At 43.8% G+C, this 26,068-nt stretch overlaps 1 protein-coding gene across 3 annotated transcripts in view; it reads left to right on the top strand.

Moving 5' to 3' along the window:
* The window catches only part of GOSR2 (golgi SNAP receptor complex member 2), a 176,073-nt gene extending 150,350 nt beyond the window's left edge, over positions 1-25,723 (top strand). For all 3 annotated transcript variants that reach the window (XM_069634156.1, XM_069634158.1, XM_069634157.1), the window contains one exon: positions 24,510-25,723. In XM_069634156.1, coding sequence (XP_069490257.1) covers positions 24,510-24,671 — 162 coding nt within the window. In that variant the 3' untranslated portion in view covers positions 24,672-25,723. The remainder of the gene's footprint in view (positions 1-24,509) is intronic.
* Positions 25,724-26,068: the final 345 nt, after the last annotated feature.

Genomic DNA, 26,068 nt, shown 5'->3' with positions numbered 1-26,068 from the left:
TGGGGACCAAGTGCCTGACCGTATTGTGAAGCCCCGTTGTGTGGGGGACTAAGGTAGATGTGATCGCATTGCGCACACGCGTCAAGACTATAGTCTCCAAAGCAGCACGTAGATGTGCGCATGTCCATGGGTTCCCCTGATAGTATACAACAAGATGTTAGTATGTACAGTGTCCTGTGGGGCGCTGCTAACTCAACGCATCAGCGTCATGAGTGGGAGGATGTCAGTGTATATCATACCAATTGGAAATGATAAAAAGAGATAGCGGTCTATCTTGGTCAGTCCTGACTCATACCCGAGTCCAAACCAGTAAAAAAGTGTATTCAACCCGAGTGATGGAAATGGCCGATGAGTCGGGATAAAGTGGCGCTTGAGGACGATTAAGATCAGGAGGAGGGGCCCCAAAGCAGTAATCTACTGCATGGTGCCCCTACCTCCCGCTAGCAATTAAGGTCAGAGTAGGTAGCTAGGTGTATTAAACATGTGTAATAGAGATGGCTGATAAGTAAGATTATAATGGCACTTGAAGATAAAAGTAGCTAGGTGTATTCAACATGAGTAATAGAGATGGCTAATAAGCAGGATTCTAGTGGCACTAGAGGAAGATTAAGGGTGGGTGGAGGGGCACCGAAGCAGCATTCTACTCCGTGGTGCCCCTACCTCCCGCTAGCAATTAAGGTAACCATCTGGCAAAAGTGGGGTTGTCAAATGGCAGACTGCCAACTCCCCCCTCTCCCTGAGGGTCACCACATTAATGGCATAGTGTAGACACTTGGCAATATTCCTAGTATAAAAAATACATCAAGGCTTATGGGTCTCAGTGAGACAGCTGGACAAAACCAACAGTTGCATATGGATTTTTATCAATCTCCCGGTGTTAGAGCTGTTCACATTTTGATCAATTGGTAGGTTAAGCAGATACTTAAATCCAGACCTGAAAGATTTATCAAAACCTACTTGAATCTCCCAGTGCCAAGGCCGTTCACAATCTGGAGTGTCACAGTGGAGCATGACAGCTAGCTAATGTTCAGACAGGTTGCCTTAACATCATGTGATGGCAAGTATATGTTCAACTCAATTTTATCAACGACTCTTGCTCAAGATCTAACCTCAAGCTTGCTGTACTGGGTGCTATGAGGTGCACTGTTAAAAGCACTACAATTAAACACTACAAGCAACACTATAAAAAACACTACAAAAACACATAAGGTCAAATTCACAATTCATTCCTCTTGGGCTCAGGCAATCCAATAGATCAATCCAAGCAATCTCCCTCTGGAGTAGTCTCTTGTGGACATTCCCCCCTCTTGGGCCCACCTTCACTTGTTCCAAAATCATACATTTTAGTTGGCCAATTGAATGCCTTGCTTCCAAAATGTGCATTGACACTGGTGATCTGAGACTTTTTGTCCCAATGTTGGATTTATGCTCAGACCAACGCAGTTTCGCCTTTCTCATGGTGATCCCCACGTAGTAAAAACCACAGGAGCATTTGAGAGCATAAACGACATTTGTGGAATCACAAGTACACAAGTGTTTTAGTGTAATGGGCTTTCCTGTGTGTGGGTGTGAGATTGTGTTTCCTGGAAGGATGTTACTACAATGCTGGCAGTTATGACGTGGTTGTGTCCCCTTATAGTTTGTCGGTGTCCCTTGAGCTAAGGGTAAGTCTGCTCTAACTAGACTATTTCTTAGGGTATTGCTATTTCTGTAAGCGAAAATTGGCTTTTGTTGAAAGAGTGGTTGTGTTAGGGGGTCCATTTGCAACATTGGCCAGTTTCTTTGGATAATGCTCCTGATTTTTTTACTCTGAGTGGAATATGTAGTAACATACACCATCGAGTCATCTTTGTTCTGATTTTTGGATGCAAGTAGGGTATCTCTCTTGATGGTTGCTACTTTCTCCTCGATTTGGGCTATAGTAGTTGGGTTGTAGCCTCTTTCCTTGAACTTGTGACAAAAGGATGCTGATTGTCCTACAAATTCGGTGTCTTCTGAGATGTTCCTCTGATAGCGTAGAAATTGGCTTAAGGGGACGCTGTCAATTGTCCTACGAGGATGAAAACTCGTTGCCAGCAGGAGGCTGTTCCTGTTGGTGGCTTTAGTGAAAATCTGTCCCTCCAGATTATCTCCTTTGAAGTAGACTTCGACATCCAGGAAATTGATCGTAACTTTGCTTGTCTAAACTTGATCCTCGGATGCATTTCATTCATCATGCAGAAGAATTCATTTAGTTCATTGTCCGGATTTGACCAGATACCAAAACATCATCTATGTATCTTACAAAGATGGTCAATGACGTAACCACCTTGCCAATGTCAAGACATGTTCTGTTTCCAGATGATACATATAAGTATCCATGTAAACTGGGGCCATTGCGGCCCCCATACTGGTCCCTGAGACTTGTAGGTAGAATCTGAAGAAGAAATTATTCATTAGCACCAGTTTGAGCAATGTTAACACAAATATCTTGTTGCCCTGGCAGTTGTCACATCTTAATAGTAGCCATTCAACAGCCTCTAGGCCAGCTTCATGCACGATATTGGTCCAGAGAGCGGTTACGTCCATAGTAAATAGAGTTTGTCAAGGATAGGGATACTCTATCTCCTTTAATTTTGTCAGAAAGTGAGTGGTGGTCTTGATATAGGTTGGGGTTTCCTGTACAAGGGGTTGTAGGATTGTTTCCAAGTATTTAGCCAATGGTTCCAAGAGGCTGTCTGTTGCCGCTATGATGGGTCCTTGATCTAGACATTGGTGAAAGAGTCAGTATAGCGTACATGAAATGAACCCCTTTTAAAGATCTCCTGCTATCAAGCTATATGCACCTGAAAGACCCTGGGGATTGGAAACTTGGCTAAACAAGCAACCCACAGGTTTCTACAAATGGTCAGCATGCAAATCCTGTCCGTACGCACACAACAAAACTAGTTCTGTCAAAAAAGTTTATTCGGATAAAAATATACATTAAACATACAAATGCATATACAAAACACAACACATTTCCACATTATACAATTTCAGAAATCCATAAAAATGCAGTAGTATAACTTCCCATGTTTAAAACCTTAAAAACCACTGCCAAGTTTTAAAACTATTATGACATTCCACCTCCCTGTAATCTAATCATCCCCTTTCTAAAATACATCGCTCTTTTGAGAAAAGAGAGCAGTGCCCAGGCGGTAAATATGGTATCTGCACTCAAGAGATAGATGATAGCTGCCTTATAGCTACGGATCTCTGTCTTCTTTAAAACAGGAAGCAAAGTCACTTTGCGTATCCCAGCATAACCCGTACAAAATGATAATACGTGGGAAAGATCTTCGCGCCAGTAACCACACACCGGACAACAAGTGGACTCTGGGAATCCTTTCCATTCTGCTGTATTACAACGCAGACGAAGACAATCAAATCTAGCCCTAGTAATTAGCCACCTGTCTTTTTCTTAGACCCCCAAACTAAATATGGCTGAATCACCATGGGCCTGCTAATCGTAGAATGTATTTGGCCTGAATTAGTGCCATATTTTAATAGCATTCTTTTCCTTGTGACAGCCTCCCTCACCACTATTTTATAACTTTTCCCTTCCGCCTCTGTTATTAACATATCAGGTGGGAATAGAATTCCTAAGTTACCCTCCTCAAGGACTTTAGAGATGTAGTACAACCAAGGAATTTTGCGCCATTCCCCCTTTCCCAATACAGAGCGAATAATAAAATGGCAGAGGGAAGCAAATTCATTTGTCCACAGCTAAATCCAAAACAAAATTGGGGCCAATGCCCACAGGTCTTCCCAAAACACTAGTCCCAATTCATGCTGGATCGCAATACTTGCAGCCGAGTTTGGAAGGCCTAGCAGTCTTCTGATAAATTGGTTCTCTTTAATTTGCACTTCCATAGCCCTCTGGAAGCCCCAAATTGGTGCCCCATACATAGTAACTGCCATTACTTGGGTATTATAGTTCTGTTCATCCGCTTATAAAGAAGATGATGTTGATCCAAACCAGAATTTGTTGCATTACAGACTTTGTAGCTTACATTCTGACGTGGGCATGCAATCTTTGATATCTTATTGGCAAACTAAAATTACGAATCTTGCAATACATGCAAGCCATAAAGAACTGTGACACCTCATATCCCATGTCTCTCCATTTTAAAGAAACATGGCAGTACACTTACCGCTTTGATTTTTTGCAATACATACCATCCAGAGACCTTTTAGAGGCAGAAACCGTGATCTGATGTTGCAACTTATGTTGGAAACTAAAAGTATTCTGAACTTGGAAACAAAATAAATGAAAGGACACAACCTTTATGAAGAACTTTACACTTTTCTTGTAACATAAGAAGCTCTTGTCTGCTTGTTTGCTCTTCTGCTTTCTAGGTTTAGGTATTCTCTGATATTCTTTGATTCTTACTGCCTTCTCAATCTGTTCCGTCCCATGCAGTCTTAATGTACATAGTCCTCTAGCACCATGCACGTTTAGCAACTAGCCTATAATAATTATTCACTAAGCTTGACCAGAGACCATACCAATTATGTACTATTCTAGATAAGGGATTATCTCTACTTTGTCTTCTGTGTTTCTGATTTTATAAGAACAACAATTACATTGCTATTGTATCCTCCCAACTGTTGCTGCTATGCATGAATTATGCACTCAGATCGTGAGCACCATGCACTTTAGCAATATATTTTATCCTATCTTCAAGGACTAATTACATGTATCTCATTTTATGCGAATAGACATTACATTGTTCTAAATCTCATATTGTCGGTGATACTAATGCACTATGCACTTAGACCTTAAGCACTTTTGCACTTCCAACATGTGTAACTGTATGTACCTCATTTTATGAGAATACTTATCACACGGTTATTACAAACCATACATTGTTGCTGATATGATTGCTTTATGCACTTAGATTTCAAGCACTTTGCGCTTTAGCAAACGGTTTCATTATATGCTTGGTCTTAATCATTTGTCATTTATTCTTGGTATTTTGGCTGGCTGAATGCAGTTCTATTAGGTTGCTTTAGTCCTTGAGAAAAACTTCCTTTTTTGGCAATGGCGCATTTTTGGCAATTGCTTACTGTGCATCTTTTGTCTTGCATTTAGAAAATTTGTTTAAAATACTTGTACTATTGCTTTTTGACTATTAGCCCCTTATTGTTTTAGGGGGTGTCTCAGCATACTTTTTAAAGGGGCTTGCTTTTTGTTTTGTGCACACACCTACAGTTTGTCTTCACTAGTGTTAGTTTATCAGTCTTATCATTGCTTGAAGGTCGGTAGCCTTTTGCTTATACATCAATTTGACGACTATAGTGTTGCAATGGATAAGGTAGACGTGGCCTGCGTTGTCCGAGTCGTATCTATCTATATAAACGGGCAAGTTTGGAGCACTGTGCTCATCAAACTAAACTAATTTAACACACAAACTAGCCCGATGTTTTAGAGGTTGTTTACTATTTCGTAATTATTTCCCAATCTACTGGTGCAATTTAGCACTTTGCTAATTTCAACACATTGATCCACCAAATAGTTGGCTTATACACAAGCCCTTGTGACTAATAGTCAATGTTAATAAATGGCTGATACATTTTACAGCCCTGTTTTAGCCACACATTCTGGCAATAGACTCCTCGACAGTGAGAAAGTACTAATGCTGCATTTTATAATTAAACTTGATGTGAAGGCCATGATCTGTCTAAAGCTAATCTGATCCAAAAGACTGCATTCTTATGACCCCGGGGTCCCGGTCTTAGTCTTCTGAGAATCACTTGACGGGGAGAAATCCCCAGTGCTAAATTTGCATATCAACGCAAGAAAGAATCTAAAGTACTGCTCCTATATTTCAAAGCTCATGTTTTACAATTATGAATACATTTTCATTTATAATGCACCAGCTGATATCGTAATCTCTTAGTGCTGATGCCTGTCTGAGTACATGCATATTGGGTCCCAGAGCGGAGATGGATATTATACTGGAAATTGCTGAACTTATTAAGCTGCAGGAGAAATTATACTTATTTCTTATTTTTGGTTCACCCCTGCTCTTTGTGCCACACGAGCCTCTAAAAAAGCTGCAGAAGCTGCTCGGCACAAAGACCTGACTGCAGTAAATAAAGCACACCTTTCAAAAATCTCCCTCCACTGCAATCAATGTATCCACGGCTCTAAAGCTGCTACCTACAACAAGAGAATCACTAAGGCAGCCTCTAGTTCTTGTGAACTGTTCACTATCCTCCACAGTTCCAACCCACCAGTACCTCTATCCTCGGCAACATCATCATCAAAGGTCTCAAGCCTTCACGTTTTACAGGATATATCTGTCTAGCCACTCATCTCCTCCATCATTAACTCGTTCTTCGCCACTTTCTCTCCTGCCCTGAAAGAATCCTGGATTTCCCAGTTGCTCACAAAACCCTCTCTTGACCCCGCAATCCCCACCAACTACCGACCCATAACAACGGTCCCCTTCCTCCTGAAAATTATGGACATTAACTTACTTGCAGATCCAGAAATTCCTCAAACTTCACCATATTTTGAGGAGACGGCAATCTGGTTTCTGCCCCAAACATGTGACCGAAACAGCCCTTTGAATGGATTGTGTCCTCCCACGTATTGCTCAACTTATGATTTATTATCCTTCCAGCTTCAGCTGCTTTGGAATTTTTTTTCTTACATGCGGTGCTGTGTCCCATCTCGCTCGAGGGCCTCCATTCGACTGTCAATGTCATCATCAGTCAATATAGCGCACGCTGCACCTGTTGGCTCCGGTTCCATTTTCCGAGCTAATGCTTCAAAGAATTACGGCGCGCTTCAGTTATTTTCGATCAAGGAAAATGTATTCCCCGTCGTCTCCATCAACGCCTAAGACAGGCTTCAAGAAGTGTCAAGACTGTGGATCGAAGATGTCGACCACTGACCCCCACTGCGTATGTCTGTGCTGTCTTGGTACCGGTCACCGTACCGCCGACTGTAACGCCAGTCAGTCGATGACTGTAAAGGCTCTGAGAGATCATAAAGGCAAATTGGCAGGGGGGAGGTTGCCTTCGAAGTCTCCTTCGAAGAGCTGAAAAAGAAAGACCAATGAGTCTAGAGATTTCCCTTTACGGAAAAGATCTTGATTGAGAAGTCGATCGCGCCATTCTTCTTCGAAGAAAGTCCAGAAACGGCGTCACAGGTCACCTTTGACCTCTAGTGATGCTGAGGTAATCAAATGTCCAACTAGTTGGAATCCCCAGAAAAATGGGATGAGTTTTGTAAAGAAATGCCAAAAATCTTCAAGAATGTGGCTCCGCCCCCCCCGAATCCCCTCGAAGGACAAGCAAAATGCCCATGCCCCTGTCGATCTGCATCAAGGCGGCAAAGGGAAGTTAAGACAAAATGTTCAAAACTGAGCCATAAACCGCAACAGCATTGAGAAAAATCTTGATCCGACGAGAAGGGCTTCGACAAGTCGGGAATCCAGTCCATCGAGGGTACCTTTTTATAAAAAGCATAAAAAGTCAACAACACTGACGCCTTCGCTAACACCCTTAGCTTTGGAGCTGTTGACACCAGTGTCGAAGTTGACTCCCGAAAAAATAGTTTTTGTCGACTATTTCCTTGAAGTTGTCAAAGCCAACAGTAACCCAGGAAAAGGTTTTCAAACCCTTGCCAAAGACAGATTTGTTTAAAGTCTTTAACCTCTATGAAGAAAATGAACGTTCAGATGATAGCATACAACCATTTGGGTTACAATATGGCACCCCTAATATGCCAGAGGAATTAATCTCTGAGTCTAGGTTAAAAGACTTGTATGATAACCTTCAGTCAGACAGCGGTATAGAAACCTCCCCTGCACTGGAATTTGGTAAACCAGATCCTACTGACCATGCTGACTGCGCATATCGGAAGCTAATGAGCAAGGTGATCGTTTTTAGGTTGGAGCATACCTACTACTCCTTTCGAGCAGGATGACCTGACAGATATTTTGGATCAAGGTCCCTAAAAAATAAAATTTTGCCTTTTCACATTGCACTACAAAAAAGGGTCTCAACAAATTGGGAGACACCAGAGTCTGCGACTGCAGTAAATACAAATGTTGCTAAAAAAAATATAGGCCATCCAGCAGTGATCCAGAGTACTTAACAAAACATCCAACACCAGAAAGTTTTGTGGTTGAAGCTGCTATATCTACTAAGCAATCGGCTCACACCTCTATCCGTCCTGAGAGGGATAAGAGAGTGGATCCCTGGGCGAGAAAAATATTTACTGCTGGTAGTATAAAGTCAACTAACGCAACTTGTACTGTGTCAAGATTTACGTTTACCCTGTGGGAGTGCTTAGCTATGGCAGCTGACATCCCGAAAGGTGAATAAAGAGACGGCTTCCTGGCTGTCATCAAGGATGGTAAGGAGGCAATTGGGGAATGCCTCCAGTCAGGTCTGGATATTGCTGACAGCATCAGCAGATCCATGGCAACTAGCACTGTGTTGTGCAGGTATGCGTCGTTGAGGAAGTCCAGATTTGCACCAGATGTGCAGTCTATACTCCTTAATATATGCCCTTTTACGGCTCGAGGCTGTTTGGCAGCAATGCTGATGAGAGTTTGGAAAAGCTCCCCGCTATTAGACAGCCTCAACACCCCTACTCCGGTTCATCATCTTGGAGGGGTAAGTCCTTTCGATTCTACTCCTCAATTGGGAGAGGAAGAGGACAAGCCAGTCAAAGAGGTCAGAGAAGATTTCCTTGTGGTGGACGAGGGAGACGTGTTAAGTCAGCCCAAGCAGGGGCAGTTTTACCCTCAACCGCTGCTTCAGCTGCCTCACAACCACTCTGAGGCTTTGACTCAAAGACCCTGGTGGGAGGCAGACTTAGCATCTGAAAGAATGGTGCAGCATTACTTCAGGTGCTTGGGCACTGGCAACAGTAGAACAAGGTTACTGCCTTCCTTTAAAAAAAAAAAAAGGACTTGGGATCATCCACCGGGGAGCAACTCTTTCGAAGTACAGGATCCGCTCCTTGTGCAGGAAATTTTGACCCTGCTAGAGAAAGTTTGTATAGAACCAGTACCTGTAGCGGAAAAGAACAAGGGTTGGTACTCCCCATACTTTCTAATTCCCAAAAAGGACAGAGTATTGAGACTCATCTTGGACTTAAGAAACTTGAACAAGTTCCTCAGGAAGGACACGTTCAAGAGGGTTACGATTTCCCAAATCCTTCAGGTTCTTCAACTCCAAGACTGGATGGTGTCTTTGGACCTTCAGGATGCTTACTTTCATGTGCCTATCGATCACAAGCACAGAAAGTACCTGAGATTCTCAGTTGGCAGTTCTCATTATCAGTTTCAGTTTCTGCCGTTTTTGGTCTGGCCTGCACACAAATGTGTTTTCACCAAGTTAATGGCGTTGGTGGCAGCGGGTCTCAGGAGGGGATATGGGGATTCACATCTATCCCTACCTGGACGATTGACTGATCAGGTCCCGTTCACCCGAACAAGCCCGTGAACATCTCAGCGTAACCTGCCACTCTGTCCATAGACTGGGCTTCTCCCTCATTTGCAATAAGTCCCACTTGATACCATCTCAAAGACTCCAATTTATTGGAGTAGTTCTGGATGCTTCCTCTGGGAAAGCCTGGCCTCCCAGGTGAGAGCTAACATATTCTGCAAATGGTCACATTTTTTTTTTTTTTTTTGGTTGCTCGGTCTCATGGAATCCTATATTTTTCTAGTGCCAGAGGCTCGTCTCTGAATGAGATCCCTCCAATGGGCTCTCAGGACTCAATGGTCCCAATTCTCAGTCAGAATGTCAGACCACCTGAATGTTTTGAGCAGAGTCGCTCAGGACCTTCTGTGGTGGGCTTGCAAGGACAACCTTCTCAAAGGAGAATCTTTTTGCCAGCCATGGTTGGAGATAACTTTAGTGGATGCCTCACCAAGAAGCTGACAATCGGCGGTCGTCGTCTCCATCGGAGTCCAAACTACACATCAACCTTTTGGAGCTTAGGGCAATCAGACTAGCGCTGAAGGCGTTTCTGCCCTCTGTACGGGGAAAGAATGTCCTGATAATGATGGACAACATAGTGGCCATGTACCACCTCAACAAGAGAGGAGATGTAAGGATCACTAACACTGTGCAGATAAGCATTGCAGCTCTGGTTTGGGGCAATTCAAGAAAGAATCTCTCTATCAGCAGTTCACCTAGCCGGAGAGAACACAGCAGCAGACGATCTGAGCAGGCAGAGCACAGTCTCCCATGAGTGGAAACTAGCTTGGGGAAGTCCGTCAAGAGATCTTAACCCTTTGGTTAATCCTTCAAGTGGATCTGTTCGCGACCAGTGTCAACCCGGAAGTGCGAACTGTTTTGCTCCAGAGAATTTCCTCCAAGAAGAGCTCTAGGGGACGTGTTTGTAGTGGACTGGGAATTTCCACTCCTGTATGCATTTCCTCCAGTCCCAGTCATTCCTCATGTGATCAGGAGGTTGAGAATATTCGGGAAATCCATGATCCTAATGCTCTGTATTAGGCCAGGAGGATGTGGTACCCGGTCCTTCTGGCTGAATATGTGCATCTGCCTTCCAATGCGTCTTCCACAAAGAGAGGACCTTCTCTCGCGAGAGGAGGGTTGGATTCTCCATCCATAGGTTAAGACTCTCAACCGTCACGCCTGGTTTCTGAGAGGTTTAGATTCAAGGATTGGGACCTCCCCGATGACGTAATGGAGATCTTGCTTTCGACCAGAAGGCCAGCAACAGAATCTTTGTACCGCTGCTGTTGGAACAAGTACAGCAGTTGGTGCAGGGATTAGTATTCTATGTGACACACCTATGGTGCTTTCTTTCTTGTTACAGTTAGCGAAGCTGCTGCTCCAGATTGGAACAATTAAAGGTTACTTGGTGGTGCCATCTATTTTCAAGCGCTCTTCAGAGGAGGATTCATATTTTTAAATCACTCTGATTGTTCCAATTCCTAAAGGTTTCTACTAACATATTTCTACTAGTTCCATTCAAAGTCCCTGTATGGGGGTCTTAACCTGGTGTTAGTGTTTCTAACATGCATTCCTTTTGAGACTATACACTCATGCCGACTAAGACCGTTAACCTTGAGAACTGTTTTGCAGTAACGTCAGCCCGCAGGTGGTTTACTATAAAGACCAGGCTGTTCTCGGGGTGAAACCTTCTTTTCTACCTAAAGTAGTCTCTGACTGCCACTTGTCACAAAAGATCCTTTTGCCATCTTTCTACCCACCTCGTAATCCTGAAAATAAGGAGGAAAGATAACATAGGCTAGACCCAAAAAAGGCTCTGTTTTTATAAATCAAGAATGGCTAAATTTGGTCAAAATGACCAATTATTCATTGGCTATATATAGGCCCTTAATCGGGTTTAGCTTTTACAAAACAGACCCTATCCAGATGGATCATCCTGGCTATTGGGGAATGTTACAGGTTAGCGGGCAAAGACCCGCTGGAAGGCTTGAGCACACATTCCACAAGGGGCATGGCAACCTCTGCTGCTCTTCAGAGAGGTGTTCCAATCAAAGACATTTGTTCAGCGGCCACCTGGTCGTCTATTCACACGTTTGTGAAACATTACTGCCTGCATTCATCTTCCTGTTGGGAAGGACAATTTGGAAAACCGGTCCTTCATTCAGTCCATGACAACAGTTAAATATAATTCGTACTCCCACCTTATTACTGCTTTGGGAGTCTATGATAAGATGTGGAATACGTGAGAGGACACAATCCATTCGAAGAACAAGTTACTTACCCGTGGTAACGTTCTTTCCATTGGATGTTCCTCCCACTTATTCCTCATTGCCCCTCCGAGCGTACCGCGGTGTAGAATTTACGTCTTTACTCTTTACGCTTTCTTGGAGCCTACGGTCTATGGTACGCCTTGTAATTCCTCTAGAGGAGGGGTAAACAGCCAACGGGCAGTACGTGCACTATTTATACTGATGATGGTGTCGACAGTTGAACAGAGGCCCTCGAGGGACATCGACTCGATGAGATGGCACACAGCGCCCCTGTCAAAGATTTTCCGAAGCAGCTGAAGCTGGAAGGATAATTATCATAAAATGAGGAATATGTGGGAGGAACACCCAATCGTAAGAATGTTACCAAGGGTAAGTCACTTGTTCTTCTAGACCTGAAGAATCGGTTTGATGATGCAACCGACCGCAGCAGCCTCTCACTTTTCCTATTCTTTAACCTATCGGCAGCCTTCAAACTTGTGGACCACCAGATCCTTTGCCAGGACCTCATGTCCTCAGCCCAAATGGGTTGCCTCCTTCCTGGCTGATAGATCCTCTCAAGTCTTTGCCATGAATGCTGTCGCTAAACCTATGCCTACGTCTTGCAGTTTATCCCTTGGCTCCTGTGTCTCCTCCTCTCTCTACAATGTGTACACAAAACTATTGTTTGACCATCTCGCCATTTCATATACTGACTTCTTCTCTCACTGTTGTCACCATCTACAGGCCCCCTGCCTCATCTCCTTTCCTATTGGAATGGGCCAATTCCTCTTCCTCTCTCCTGACTTCGACCTCCAAACTCCTCCTCCTGTGTGACTTCCATATCCACCTTGACTCCTCCGTCACGGCCTCCACTCTTTTTCTTTGAACTCTGTACCCCTCTCACTCTCTATTCTTCCTTCGGGTCCTACCCACTCTGCTGGACACACTCTTGATGCCTTCATCCATACTGATCTTTTCGTCTCTTGCCCACTCTCCAACGTGCTTTCCTGGTCTGACCACTCCCTTGTCTCCTCCCACCTGGGACCTCTTGAGCCCCCTCCCCACCCACTGTGCTGACAACCTTTTTTGTGGTCATCCAGCTGAAGGGACGAGTGTCAGTTGCTGCATTTACCTCCACCTTCATCACCCCGTAACCTCCCTCCCCCTTGCTGACTCACCCACTGACTTTGCTCTCAACAATCTACAGCTATCACTAACACTCTCGATAATCTTGTGCCTGTCGGCAAACGTAACAGTTGGTACGATTCGGATTTTGCAGCTCTAAATGCAAGTGCAGACGTTGAGCTTATCCTCTGATAAACTGGCCTGTCGCCTACTCCAAAGGCAATATCGTCTCTCTATTTGCTCCAAGAAGAGGGGTAACATCCAGGCCTGCGACTCTGGTACTTCTAACAACACGGCTGAACTCTTCAAAATTTGCAAGGAACTAGCCAATCTGTCCACAGGCTCTACTTCATCTCTTCCTTCCCAGGTCTTCTGCACTGCACTGTCCACCCACTTCACTGCTACAACTCGGAACATCCTGACTTCTCTCTTCCCCCCACCCCCTAATTTCCCTACTCATTCCCATATTCCCCTGCCCCTCTTGGCCCTTCCCCTCTGACCCTCTCCCTCCTGTCTCATCGGATGAGGTCACTAAAGCTCTATGAACATCTCATTTAAATGGGTCTCTCCCTGTTCTTCCAGAACTATCAAGGACAATATCTGTTCCCTCGCTCACTGATTTCTGCAACCACTCTTGCATCTGAGTCTTTCCCTTTCTCTCTCAAGCACTCCCTTGTGCACCCCCTCCTGAAAAAGCCTTCTGCTGACTCTTTGTGTCTGGCCAACTATCGCCCCATCTCGTTCACTCCCTTCCTTGGGAAGCTAATGGAGAAGTTGGTCTTCCCCCAACTGACCCAGCATACTGAGCTTGTTGGTTGCCTCCATGACCATCAATCTGGATTACGAGCATCCAGAGGTACGGAAACTGCTCTCTTGAACACCCGTGAAGAATAGCTCACAAATTTCAATTCTAACTCTCCTGCTGTTCTCATTCTACTTGACCTCTCCTCTGCCTTTGACACAGCCAACCACCCCATCCTCATAAAGCGGCTCCATGATAACCTTGGTATTTCAGGCCATGCACTGGGTTGACTGACCTCCTTTCTCCCTAACTGTCCTTCCACGGTGATGCTGGATCCCTTCTCCTCCACCACCTCTTTTTCCACCTGTGGTGTTGCCCAGGGCTCTATCCTCTCGCCTAGGCTCTTTAACATCTATCTTGCTCCTCTGGATCACCTGATCTCTACTTACTCCCCGCAGTCCCAGTGTTATGCAGATGATACACAGCTTTTCTTCAAACTTCCCACTGCCTCTCTTCCTCTGTCATTCCTCACTGCCTTTCTGCTATCCAGTCTTGTTGTACCTTAAGCGATCTCTGTCTCAATTCCAGCAAAACTGAGATCCTTCCCATCGGGACTCCGGTCCCCTTTTTCCCACCTTCACTCTGGCCACCCTCTGAGCTCCTCTCACCCCAGACTTCCTCAAAAGTTAGAAACCTTGGAGTCCTCTTCGACTCTTCACTCTCTTTCATTCCTCACATCTTGGGCTTTGCCAAGAAGGCCCACTTTCAACTTCTCCTCCTCCGAGGCATTCTCCCTTTCCTCACTTTCCCCCAGAAGCTCAATGTCTCCAGAGCTCTGGTTCTCCCTAGCCTCGTCCTTAATCTACCTTCCTCTTCCCTCTCCAACTAATCCAGAATAGGGCTGTGAGATATATCCTTGGGGCTCCAGCCCAGAGAGCTGATGGTCTTTCCCATTACTTTACTGGCTCCTTCCTTTGGAACAGCCTTCCTCTCTCTTGAGCCGGATCTCCTCAAATTCTGCAAGCATCTCAAGACTTTCCTCTTCTCCTCTTCCTTCCCTCCCTTGCTAATTCTCCTCAGGATGAGATTGGCATCCTGGACCCTTAAGAGTCTAATGGGGTCCTAGCCTTCTATCCAATCTCCTAAAGCATGGCCCCCCAGCCCCCTATCTCCCTGCACTTGCCCTTCGGGCCCTTGCCTTTGGTGTTACTCAGGTGTGCACTTTTTGATTGGCTGCTGACCTCCCCTACCAGGTGGTCAATTCCTCACACTGATCTGTTGCACTGCAACAGGCACCCTGGCTTTTTGCCCCCTGGGTGTCCCCTCCTGCACTTCTGCTCCCACACCCCCTTACCCTCTCTCTCTGCACTTGCACGCTCCAAATATCACACGACCTTGTAGGTACGCTGCTGTGATTGTTTTTTCGTTCCCATTTTCTTCCATTGTCATGTTTTGTTCCCTTGCTTCAGTCCCTTTTGCCTTGTGGTGCTTTGAAACACTTTTCTAGCTGTACAAGTGCCTTATAAATGCCCAATAAATCATATCATATCAATGCCGACGGTACACAAATTCTCACCCCCCCCCCTTACTGGCGAACACTCCAAGGACACTCTCGGAATAAACTCCATCGATGAAGCTATCCAATCCTGGATGGCCGCACACAGCCTCTGTCTGAATGATGAAAAAACAGTTTCTCTGAATCGGCTCTTCCGCCTGGCAAAATTAAACCAGGACTACTAAGCGTTCATAATTGACTGTCACAACGTTTCTATCTCTGTCTGTCAAAAATCTGGCCGTGTACCTTGACTCCTTACTAAGCAACACTTACTAAGTCAACCACATTGCTTCGTCATCGGGCAACGGTACCAAGCTCATCAACGCTAATAAATCCTTCCTGTCTGCCAAGAATCGTCTAAAAGTAGCCCGTGCCCTCAGATTCTAAATGTGACTGCTGTAACTCACTGCTATGCGGCACCTCCGGAAAAACATTCACAAATTACAAATGATACAAAACAATGCCCTTGGGTCGCACTAGACGTTGGCATGCACAATCGCATCTTGGAGCCCAGGAAATCTGCCCACTGGATCCCAGTCAAGGACAGAATCAAGTTCAAGCTCTTGTCCATCACCCACCGATGCCTTTCTAACAACGCCCTCCCTGCTCCTCTAAAACCATCATGGACCACATTGACACTCTCGCTCCAGCCCTTGCTGATTTCTGCAACCATTCCTTTGCCTCAGGATCCCTCCCCTCCCCTCTAAAGCACTCCCTAGTGCATCCTCTTCTCAGGAAACCCACAGCTGATCCTTCCTGTCTGGCTAACTATCGCCCAATCTTACTCCCTTTCTGGGCAAACTCCTGGAAAAGCTGGCCATCTCTCAGCTTAACCTTAATTCTGATTCTGTTAGCTGTCTCCATGACCACCAGTCTGGTTTCAGAGTGGCCAGAAGCACGGAAACTGCTCTCCTGAACATCCGTGAAGATCTGCTCTCCATCCTTGACTCAAACATTCCGTCTGTCCTCATCCTGCTGGATCTCTCTTCTGCCTTCGACACGGTCAACCATACCATCCTGCTCAATCGCCTCCATGAGAACCTGGGTATCACTGATCAGGCTCTGGCCTGGCTGACCTCTTTCCCCTCTGATCGACCCTCCCAGGTTCAACTGGGGTCCTTCCTATCCTCTATCTTCCTCTCTACCTGTGGTGTTCCCCAGGGGTCTAACCTCTCGCCCTGGCTTTTCAACCAATACCTGGCAACTCTCGCCCACTGCATTGCCATTCTATGCTCAAATTTCCAGTGCTACACTGATGACACTCAACTCATTTTCAGGCTGCCCTCGGCCACCTCCTCTCCCTCTCTCATCTCAGATTGCCTACCGGCCATTCAAGATTGGTTTGCCGCCAATGATCTCTGTCTGAATGCCAGCAAGACCGAGATCCTCCTCATCGGCACACCTTCTCCATCCTTTCCTCTCTCTCTCTCTCTCTCTCTCTCTGGCCGGCCTCACGTGGCCCTCTTCGTATCCCCACCTGCGAGGCTAAGAACCTTGGGGTCATCTTTGACTCTACACTTTCCTTCTCCGCCCACATCTCGGAGGTATCTGAAAAGTCAAACTTCCTACTGCACCTCCTCAGAGGCATTCTTCCTTTCCTCTCCTTCCCCCAGAAGCTCACTGTCTCCCAGGCTCTGGTCCTCTCTAGGTCCGACTACTGTAACAGCCACTTTCTAAATTTACGTGCCTCTACTATTCACCCTCTGCAACTAATCCAGAACAGGACTGCAAGACTTGTCCTTGGCCTCAAGCCCTCGGATCGTATCTCTCCAGCTCTGAAATCTCTCCATTGGCTCCCAGTGGATGCAAGGATTAAATTTAAAACCCTCTGCATTGTCCACAAGGCTTTCTGGGGCCTGGGTCCAAAGTACCTTCAGCGATCCCTCCGCAAATGCCTCCCCTCTCGAGCCCTTCACTCCTCTACCTCTAACTCCCTCAGGGTCAGTCGTTTTTCAAAGAAACGAGCTGGAGGGAGATCCCTGTTTTCGGCTGGAGCCTCCCTCTGGAACAGCCTCCCTGCCACTCTAAAACTTGAGGAGAATCATTTCCGGTTCCGGAAGCACGTCAAGTCCTTCCTCATTGCATCTGCCTTTGCTCCCCCTCTGCCCTGCTGATCTGCTCTCTTGGCACTGTGCACCTGGCCACCCTCTGTCCCCCGGGCCCTGGTACCTGCTCACCCTGCCACCCTTCTGCACTGCCTCCCGGCCACCCTTCGCACTTGGGACCATATCTGTACCCATACAGTCACCCACCCCTCCCATTTTCTTTTTTATGCACTTATCAGAATTACCCAGCTCTGCTGCCGTAAACCCAGCAATTGCCACTTGCTGACTGCACTACCCCTGTTTATTGTGCCATTATCTATGTATTTGTATTTGACTATCTGTTCTCCGCTGACCTGCACTTTCCACTCTCCCCCTTCCATGCACTTTTCCCCTTTCCCATGCACTTGCATAATCTCAATGTCACTGGGCCTAGTAAGATTGTTGTTTTGTTCTCCCCTGCCTTGTCGCGCTCTGAAACACTTGTGTAAGAGTGAGATACAAATAAAATATATCATATATATATATATATATCTATATCTTGCTCAAAAAATCAAGAAAAATTCTTCAGCAAGGCCTCTAAAATGGGCTTACAAACATTGCCTAATCCCTCCCAGATTCAACTGTAAAAGATCAGGTGGGATTCAGCTTCCCAGTCTGAGTCCATCTGCCTTCTGGAATGACCTCCAACCCTACCTGTGAGACAAACCTACCTCAAATTCCTCAAAACCCACCTCTTCAACTGTTTCCCACTTGTCTCATTTCTTCCACAGCTGTTTCTATGCCTTTGTAACCAGCGCCTAGGTGCCAGTGAGTTTTGTTGGCTTCTTTATGAAAGTACACATATTAATAATAAGGTCCTCTTATTTAAAGTACTAAAAACGAAAACCCAGTACCGTGGCATAATGTTGCTTTAACGGCTTATATGCAACATAAACCTCAAGAAATATCAACATAAATGCACTTTATTATAAAAGTGGTGAGAACAAAAATCTATAACGACTTCACCCTAATGACCGGTCCCTGTTCCAAGTGTTAGGTTTAAGATAAGTGGGGCAGTAGGATCAGTGTTTAGTACAAATAGCCAAGCCTAAAAGAAAGGTTATTGAATGTAAAAAAAAAAAACAGGTCCTTGTCTCAGTTTTTGAAAAGTAGTAAGGCCTTTATAGTCGGGCAACTTTTGTAGTGCCAGTGGCGCTTAGCGACATCACAAGTTTACTTCATTTAGGAACCCCTTGTCAACAGCGGACATACGTTTTTCCGTTGAGTTGATGCATGCACGATTGCTCAGGAGTCGGAAGGGGGGGGGGTGGGGCAAGAATGCGATTGAAGACACTGTAAGTAGGTTACTCTTGAAGTCCTGCCCACATCTTGGGTCCTGTTATTTCAAAAGGACACATTCATGGGTGCGTTGCCCTTTGTTGAGTATTGATGTGCACAGGGAGAATGTTTCATTTTGAATTTGAGGTGACATTTAAGACACTGAAGAATTAAAGTTCTATTGTCCAGCATGACGGAGAGTGGTACACTAGCATAAGTGAGTGTTCACGCTGCCTGCAGCAATGGTGTCATGATCCATGTGTTAGCTGTAAGAGCCTTTGTAAGATACAAGCAGTGCAGAGGCAAGAGTTGTGTGGATATATGACTGGAGCAAAGTGAACTGAGTGAAACAATGGGTGATGAGATATTCTAATGTGTTTCACTGTATACCATCATATTGTCTTGTTATGCAGCAGCTGTTGCCCTACTTACATTTATAGTTATATATTGAGAGGGGTAGGATTGCGCTTAACACCATTGAAGTACAAAAATCAACAATCTGGGTACAGTATTTTAATGAAGATATATTGAAGAACAGCCGACACGTGTTTCGACACTTGGGTCGTCTTCAAGGCTGAATCACAAACATCATTAGCAGATGATAATTAACATATTCAATAGATAACAGTGAAGAAATTGTTGTTGAAATAAATGCAAAAAGGTGTTTAAAGGATATTACAGAATAAAAGACATACCAAGAAACAGGTAAGGTGTGTGGTACAGCAGTTGCAGATCAATGTAGGTACACAATAAAAATAAAAGAAGAAATGGACAATAATCAAAACAGGATTCATCAACATAAGTTAAGGTTAATACCCTATTGCCATCTCTAGACTAGTTATGACCAGCACCCCGTGGCACAACCACATGCCAATCCAGACACCAAAAGAGTTCAGGTGATAACCAAAAATCTAGATAACCCCAAAACAATAATTGTGATATTTAAAGGAAGAATACAGGAATGAACACATTAACCACTAAGTGGTGACAAAAGGCAACTCGAAACACCAATTATATAAAATCACAACATCCTATAGTAAGGAGTCCGTCAAAGAGTAATGGGACACAATAGAATCACTTACCACACAAAGCTACAAATAATCAGTTCAATGGCGATATCCTATTAAGGAAAGAAGTAAAATAGACCTCAGTTCGGAGGCTTCAATGTGTCCTGAATCAGATAATAGAGATTTAAATAAAAACACTCACCGATTGTATATGCTGAGTGGTTCCCGTCAATCAGGACATATTACGAGTGAAAGAAAACAAAAGACAAGATGCCACATTGGCCGGCAAAAATTTATAGCCTGAAAGATGACCAGAGTTAGTGAGAAACTGCGGTATTAGGGTGAGCAAGAAGCAGATACTCGCAAAGAGATGATTACTTACTCGACAAATCGAGTGAGATTCAAATATAACAGGACAAATCCAACCTTCGGTAAACGTGAACGCTCCGAAATAATAGATGCCGCCGGAGACGTCACAGGAGTGACACCGACAGAAACGTTGACACGTTACGTCGCTGTAGTGACGTATTATGTCAACAAAGTGACGGTAGTAGAAAGAAAAGCAACCGCAGTCGCAGGCAATGACGTTTAGTGTCAACACAGCATCGAAAAAAGTTCCAAATACCGGCGATTGCCGGAACACAATACAAGATCACGGTGAGGTTCAAATAGATCAACCTTTCCAACCGCAGAAGCGGGATAAAAAGCATGGAAAGTTGTTTGTTGAACGGGACTCAAGTAGAGAGCAAATTGTATATGAACTCCATCTGCACATTAAACATAGAATATCCAAATGACACTGTTAAAAGGTATGGTAGGTGCTGGCGATTGGACGCGCATCAGTGGTGCGCCACGGTGATGACTGGCCACAATCGGACAGATGGCTTAATCAATGATGCACACACCTGAGATCGCATTTAAAAACGCAGAATTTAACATTAATAGGTGAACTGGATTCACAAAAAAAGTGCATCTCATGATCAGAGTTTAATCCACGTGTGGTGCATCTCAGAAGACATATTAGTTTTGCTTCCATCTGCTGCAGTTTAAGCTGGAGATTCCCGCCCCTTTTCCCCTTATGTGCTTTCATCAGTCCAATAAAACGCAAATCGGCGATTGAATCAAGTTGATGTTCTAATTGCCAATCAATTGCTAGAGGAGATTTTGGTTCACACATCCGGAGACTGGCCAAGTGTTCTCTAATACGAATTCTAAGCTGGCGAATAGTACTGCCCACGTAGAGCCTGCCACAGACACATACAATGGCATATACCACATGGGTTGTCCTACAATTAATAAAATCCTCAATAGTCACTATAGATCCAAACTTATCAGTGAAGGTTTCACACTTGGGAAAAGCCCAAGGACACTGATTGCAGTTCCCACATTTGCGAAAACCCGTAAGTTGCTGTAGCCATGAAGGATTAGCCATTTTGTTATAAAAAAATGAGAGAATCACCCGTGACTTAACAGTAGGTGATCTCAGATAAGTGAATTTCGGTTTAAGTGTCAAATATGGCTCTAAATCCTTGTCGAGTCTCAGGATGTGCCAATGTTTAGCAACCATTTTGTACAACATAGAAGAATCAGCCGTAAATGGGGTAACCAAAGCAATATGTGGTGAAGAGTCTTTGGGTTTGGGCGCCTTGTTCAAAAGGTCCGGTTGAGTGACATTAGTAAACTTAGCATGGGCTACATTGATTACAGAGGCTTGATATCCTCTGTTTAGAAAGCATTGATTAATGATATTACATTCCATATCAAAATCATTAGGGCGTGTGCAATTTCGCTAGGCCCTGTGGAACTCTCCCGCAGGGATATTGTTGATAGTAGTTCGTCGATGGTTGCTTTGTGCTGCTAATATGGAATTCACCTCAGTGGGTTTCCTATAAGTACGCGTATGAATTTGTTGATTCTCAACAAGTATGTGTAAATCCAAAAAGTCAATTTGTTTACAATGACATTTACTGGTGAAATTAATCCCAAATGTATTGGTGTTGGCATAGGTAAGAAAGTCATTGAAAGTGTCTTCAGTACCCTTCCAAATCAGGAAAATATCGTCAATAAAGCGTCGCCATTTAACGATATTGGCGTTATACTGATTTTGATTCAAGATGTGGGTTTCTTCAAAATATGCCGTGAAGAGATTAGCCAAGGAGGGTGCAAATTTAGCCCCCATGGCCACCCCCTTCAATTGGAGATAAAATTGATCATTAAAGAGAAAAACATTATTAGCTAAGACAAATTTCAAAATCAGTATAACGCCAATATCGTTACATGGCAACGCTTTATTTTCCTGATTTGGAAGGGATTTACACATATTTGTTGAGAATCAACAAATTAATACGCATACTTATAGGAAACCCACTGAGGTGAATTCCATATTAGCAGCACAAAGCAACCATCGACGAACTACTATCAACAATATCCCTGCGGGAGAGTTCCACAGGGCCAGGCGAAATTGCACACGCCCTAATTATTTTGATATGGAATGTAATATCATTAATCAACGCTTTCTAAACAGAGGATATCAAGCCTCTGTAATCAATGTAGCCCATGCTAAGTTTACTAATGTCACTCAACCGGACCTTTTGAACAAGGCGCCCAAACCCAAAGACTCTTCACCACATATTTCTTTGGTTACCCCATTTACGGCTGATTCTTCTATGTTGTACAAAATGGTTGCTAAACATTGGCACATCCTGAGACTCGACAAGGATTTAGAGCCATATTTGACACTTAAACTGAAATTCACTTATCTGAGATCACCTACTATTAAGTCATGGGTGAGTCCCTCATTTTTTTATAACAAAATGGCTAATCCTTCATGGCTACAGCAACTTACGGGTTTTCGCAAATGTGGGAACTGCAATCAGTGTCCTTGGGCTTTTCCCAAGTGTGAAACCTTCGCTGATAAGTTTGGATCTATAGTGACTATAAGGATTTTATTAATTGTAGGACAACCCATGTGGTATATGCCATTGTATGTGTCTGTAGCAGACTCTACGTGGGCAGTACTGTTCGCCAGCTTAGAATTCGTATTAGAGAACACTTGGCCAGTCTCCGGATGTGTGAACCAAAATCTCCTCTAGCAATTCATTGGCAATTAGAACATCAACTTGATTCAATCGCTGATTTGCGTTTTATTGGACTGATGAAAGCACATAAGGGGAAAAGGAGCGGGAATCTCCAGCTTAAACTGCGGCAGATGGAAGCAAAACTAATGTCTTCTGAGATGCACCACACGTGGATTAAACTCTGACCATGAGATGCACGTTTTTTTGTGAATCCAGTTCACCTATTAATGTTTAATTCTGAATTTTTAAATGGGTTCTCAGGTGTGTGCATCATTGATTAAGCCATCTGTCCGATTGTGGCCAGTCATCACCGTGGCGCACCACTAATGCGCGTCCAATCGCCAGCACCTACCATACCTTTTATTTAACAGTGTCATTTGGATATTCTGTCTAATGTGCAGATGGATTCCATATATGATTTGCTCTCTACTTGAGACCAGTTCAACAAACAACTTTCCATTCTTTTTATCCCGCTTCTGCGGTTGGAAAGGTTGATCTATTTGAACCTCACCGTGATCTTGTATTGTGTTCCGGCAATCGCCGGTATTTGGAACTTTTTTCAATGCTGTGTTGACACTAAACGTCATTGCCTGCGACTGCGGTTGCTTTTCTTTCTACTACCGTCACTTTGTTGACATAATACGTCACTACAGCGACGTAACGTGTCAATGGTTCCGTCGGCGTCACTCCTGTGACGTCTCCGGCGGCATCTATTATTTCGGAGCGTTCACGATTACCGAAGGTTGGATTTGTCCTGTTATATTTGAATCTCACTCGATTTGTCGAGTAAGTAATCATCTCTTTGCGAGTATCTGCTTCTTGCTCACCCTAATAACGCAGTTTCTCACTAACTTTGGTCATCTTTCAGGCTATATATTTTTGCCGGCCAATGTGGCATCTTGTCTTTTGTTTTCTTTCACTCGTAATATGTCCTGATTGACGGGAACCACTCAGCATATACAATCGGTGAGTGTTTTTATTTAAATCTCTATTATCTGATTCAGGACGCCTTGAAGCTTCCGAACTGAGGTCTATTTTACTTCTTTACTTAATAGGATATCGCCATTGAACTGATTATTTGTAGCTTTGTGTGGTAAGTGATTCTATTGTGTCCCATTACTCTTTGACGGACTCCTTACTATAGGATGTTGTGATTTTATATAATTGGTGTTTCGAGTTGCCTTTTGTCACCACTTAGTGGTTAATGTGTTCATTCCTGTATTCTTCCTTTAAATATCACAATTATTGTTTTGGGGTTATCTAGATTTTTGGTTATCACCTGAACTCTTTTGGTGTCTGGATTCGCATGTGGTTGTGCCACGGGGTGCTGGTCATAACTAGTCTAGAGATGGCAATAGGGTATTAACCTTAACTTATGTTGATGAATCCTGTTTTGATTATTGTCCATTTCTTCTTTTATTTTTATTGTGTACCTACATTGATCCGCAACTGCTGTACCACACCCCTTACCTGTTTCTTGGTATGTCTTTTATTCTGTAATATCCTTTAAACACCTTTTCGCATTTATTTCAACAACACTTTCTTCACTGTTATCTATTGAATATGTTGATTATCATCTGCTAATGATGTTTGTGATTCAGCCTTGAAGACGACCCAAGTGTCGATACACGTTTCGGCTGTTCTTCAATATATCTTCATTAAAATATTGTACCCAGATTGTTGATTTTTGTACTTTAATGGTGTTAAGCGCAATCCTACCCCTCTCAATATATAACTGTTAATTTAGCGCCAGCCTATGTGGATTGGTTGGTGGGTACTGGACTGCTGCTAACACCCTTTTCATTGATATTGTGCTTCACGGATTGAGTAGTGATAAATAGCGCACAAGTACTTTGTTTGTGACTCCACACTTTTGGTTACTACTTACATTTATATTTGTTCACTTCTCATATTGCAGGGTGCTCAAAAAAAGATCCTGGATGTTGCCAACATGCTGGGACTCTCAAACACTGTGATGAGACTCATCGAGAAACGAGCCTTCCAGGACAAGGCCATTATGATTGGGGGTATGGTGATCACCTGTGTCCTCATGTTTCTTGTCGTCAAGTACCTGACCTGAGCCCATGCTGCGGACCAACTGATCTTACTGAATGGTGGTTCTCTTATCATCCTCAAACAGTAACTATATTGGAATTTAACCTGTGAAATGGCTGAACTGGAGAAACGTGCCATGGTCCAAGTGTGATTAGGATGAAATCCCCAAGGAAACTTTTTGTACCTCTTGGAAATGACCTACTACCAGAAGCACGTTTGCCTAAAGCAAGAACAACATTGATGAGTGGTTGAGCTTTCCGCAAAGTAGTTTGATGCACTACTGAAAGCCTGCGGTTTCCTCAGCACCGCATATTTGTGGTTAAAATAACATTTGTGTGCAGAGCTATCTGAATAGCCAAAGTACAATTGCCCGACTCTTGCTGAGAATTAACATTTTGTATTTCTCAAGCCTCTTCTGAGAAGATTCATATTGCGAAAACAGCCCTCACCCACTCCCTTACAACCTGTGAAAATGTTCATGCCACCCGCATAGGATTTTGAAATCAATATGATGATGTGTGGAAAAAAAGTAAAGATCACAGGACTTCTCAACTGGGTGGGCATATTAGAAAAGTGCCTGTATGTAGGTGTGTATATGTCTGTTGCAATCCTACTCTTTTAATCCTATGTTTGTGCATTACTTGTAACTTCCCATTTTGCTTCTGTTTGTATTTCAGGGTCTGTTGAGCAATTATTCTTCCACCAACGGTTATGCTGCCTAATCTAATATATTTTGTTTCTGTGACTATTTAGTGAGAAAGATAAATAATGTTGCATGCACAAATCATCCGCAGAATACCATAAATTGTGCTACAAATGCGGTAAACATCTAATAGAGGTTGTCTGGCTCAGTTTTCAGAGTGGAAAGTATCCAAGCGTGTACAGTGCTTTGAAAATCGTTTGTTTTGTGAAATTCTTGCTAGGAATACACATTGCACCTTAAGGAAACGTTCGTTTTGGAGTGGTGAGTTCCAAAACAGGGAGATGCTTTTCTCAGTTCAATAACAATTGCCTTTAAAATTAGGTTAGTGTTCTGCTGTTTGTCTTTTCGTGTTCCATTAAATACATTCAGCAGATCATTTGTTCAGATGAGTGGAGTAACCTTCATTCCCACAATAAATTGAAAGATGCCAGCAAGTCAAAATATGACAAATGCCATCTTAGTCCGATTGTTATGATTTATTTTTATCAATGTCCGAGCCCCTCCACTGAGAATGAGCATAGACTCTCATGCTGTTAATATTCCCTGTCATCAGACTGGGGATCCTCAGGACATTAACAAAGCAAGTTACATGCATGTACACAAAAAACTACATTTGCCTTAGAGCTCCGTCAACCATGTTTTGGGCCCTTTTAGGCTTATTTATTTATTCATGCACTTGCTTTAGGCCCATGGGAAAATGGGTGCTGCGAGACAAATAC

The sequence above is a fragment of the Ambystoma mexicanum genome, chromosome 13 (genome assembly GCF_040938575.1).
Source record: "Ambystoma mexicanum isolate Mex_15411 chromosome 13, UKY_AmexF1_1, whole genome shotgun sequence".
Taxonomy (NCBI): domain Eukaryota; kingdom Metazoa; phylum Chordata; class Amphibia; order Caudata; family Ambystomatidae; genus Ambystoma; species Ambystoma mexicanum.
This window is presented reverse-complemented; position numbering and strand designations above follow the sequence as displayed.